General features: G+C 65.9%; 1 protein-coding gene across 4 annotated transcripts in view; it reads left to right on the top strand.

The window, feature by feature from the left end:
* Positions 1 to 540: 540 nt before the first annotated feature.
* Positions 541 to 1,410, top strand: part of Pias3 (protein inhibitor of activated STAT 3) — a 9,702-nt gene continuing 8,832 nt past the window's right edge. For 2 of the 4 annotated variants that reach the window (XM_023708105.1, XM_023708104.1), the window contains exon 1: positions 541 to 685. Coding sequence is in view for 2 of the 4 variants with exons in the window: in XM_004647838.2 (XP_004647895.1) it covers positions 1,335 to 1,358 (24 nt within the window). In the remaining 2 variants the exon portion in view is untranslated. Of the gene's footprint in view, positions 686 to 1,245; positions 1,359 to 1,410 lie in introns of those variants that run through there. The other 2 variants (XM_004647838.2, XM_023708103.1) reach the window with 2 other exon arrangements.

Genomic DNA, 1,410 nt, shown 5'->3' with positions numbered 1-1,410 from the left:
GGATACAGAAACAATTTACTGTGAGACCTGCAAGTGAGATAAGGCGCCTGCAGGGGCCAAGGCTTTGAAGAAGAGAGCAGGCAATTCAGAGAAGACTAGAAAGGGGTGTGTGTGTGTGTGAAAGAAAACCTCCCCTCTGTTCACTTTCAGTTACACCACAGATGGGATCTCTGGTGATAGCTTTTATAGCGGGTTGGGGAGTTGTGGGCCAGTTATAGAGGGGTAGGGGTGAGGGCCACTTTCCATTTAGCATCCCACCCTTCTCCCTTAGGGAGGAAGAGACCTCATTCCACGCAAGAATCTCTTCATAGTCAGATCCCTGGTCCACAGTCTTGGCTCTGCTCCACTCGAAGCCCCCCACAGCAGCGCAAGGGGTCACAGAGGCAGTGAGGACGGCGAGGTCCACCCTCAGCTCTCGAGACCCACTCACTCGAGGAGTTAATCTCTCTGGCTCGGGCTCCCAGTCCCTCCCTCTCGCGCCCGGGGCTCCACCTCCTCTCCCCTCTCCGCCGTCCTGGCGGGTTCACCCGGAGGGGCGGCCCCAGCCCGAGCTCGGGCGGGCGGAGCCGTGGCCGCAGAGACCGTTCGTCGGTGCAGCCCGCCGAGCGGTGTGGAGCCGCCTTCCCCACCAGAGCCCGCTCTGCGAGCCTCTCGCGCCCCTCCCGCACTCCCTGCCACGGTGCTGGTAAGTCCCGATCTCTGCACCAAACTTTTGGCTGCCGAGTTGGAGCTGCTTGTAGTTGGTGTGCTTGAGAGGGCGGCGGCTGCAGGATCGCGAATAGCCGTCGAGGACTGCTCGCGGCTCCGTGACTTCCTAAAGTGAGTCGGAGCGCGCCCACTCCAGAGCGGCAGCACTCGGGTCTGGCTGGTCCGAGCTGTGCCGTTGGAGACGTCAGGGCGTCCGCTCCAACTTCGCCACCCCTCCCCCAGGTCTCGGCTCTCCAGCCATCCCGAGACTTTCTCTCGGTCTTCCAAGTATCTCTGCCTCCTAAAAACTCCTCTCCTCCCCTTTCCTGGGCGGCAAAGCCCTCCTCCCCCAGGAGCCTGGGCCCGCCCTCTCCGTTACCCCGGGACCCCGATCGTTGGGCAGCGCTCTCCTTCTGGTCTACGCTCTCGCCGACCCGCCGCGGACGAGCAGGGGCCGGGCCGGCCGCAGAGGGAGGGGCTGAGGCCGAGGCCTGTCCGGAGCCCGGCGGGCGGGGCCGGGAAGGGGAGGTGTAGGGGGCCGGACGGGGCGGAGCGGGCGGCCTTTGCGGCCGGCGCCGCGGTGCAGAGTTGCGCGCCGGTCCCTGGGCCTGAGCGGCGCTCGGGCTGGGCGCCGGCGATGTCTCAAGATGGCGGAGCTGGGCGAATTAAAGGTACCGGCCCCTCCCCCGGCCCCCTCGGGACGGAGCCCGCGGCGCGCCGAGC

The sequence above is a fragment of the Octodon degus genome, unplaced genomic scaffold (genome assembly GCF_000260255.1).
Source record: "Octodon degus isolate 3935 unplaced genomic scaffold, OctDeg1.0 scaffold00331, whole genome shotgun sequence".
Lineage (NCBI taxonomy): Eukaryota > Metazoa > Chordata > Mammalia > Rodentia > Octodontidae > Octodon > Octodon degus.
Note: the sequence above shows the minus strand (reverse complement) of the source record. Positions and strands in the feature narration are given on the sequence as shown.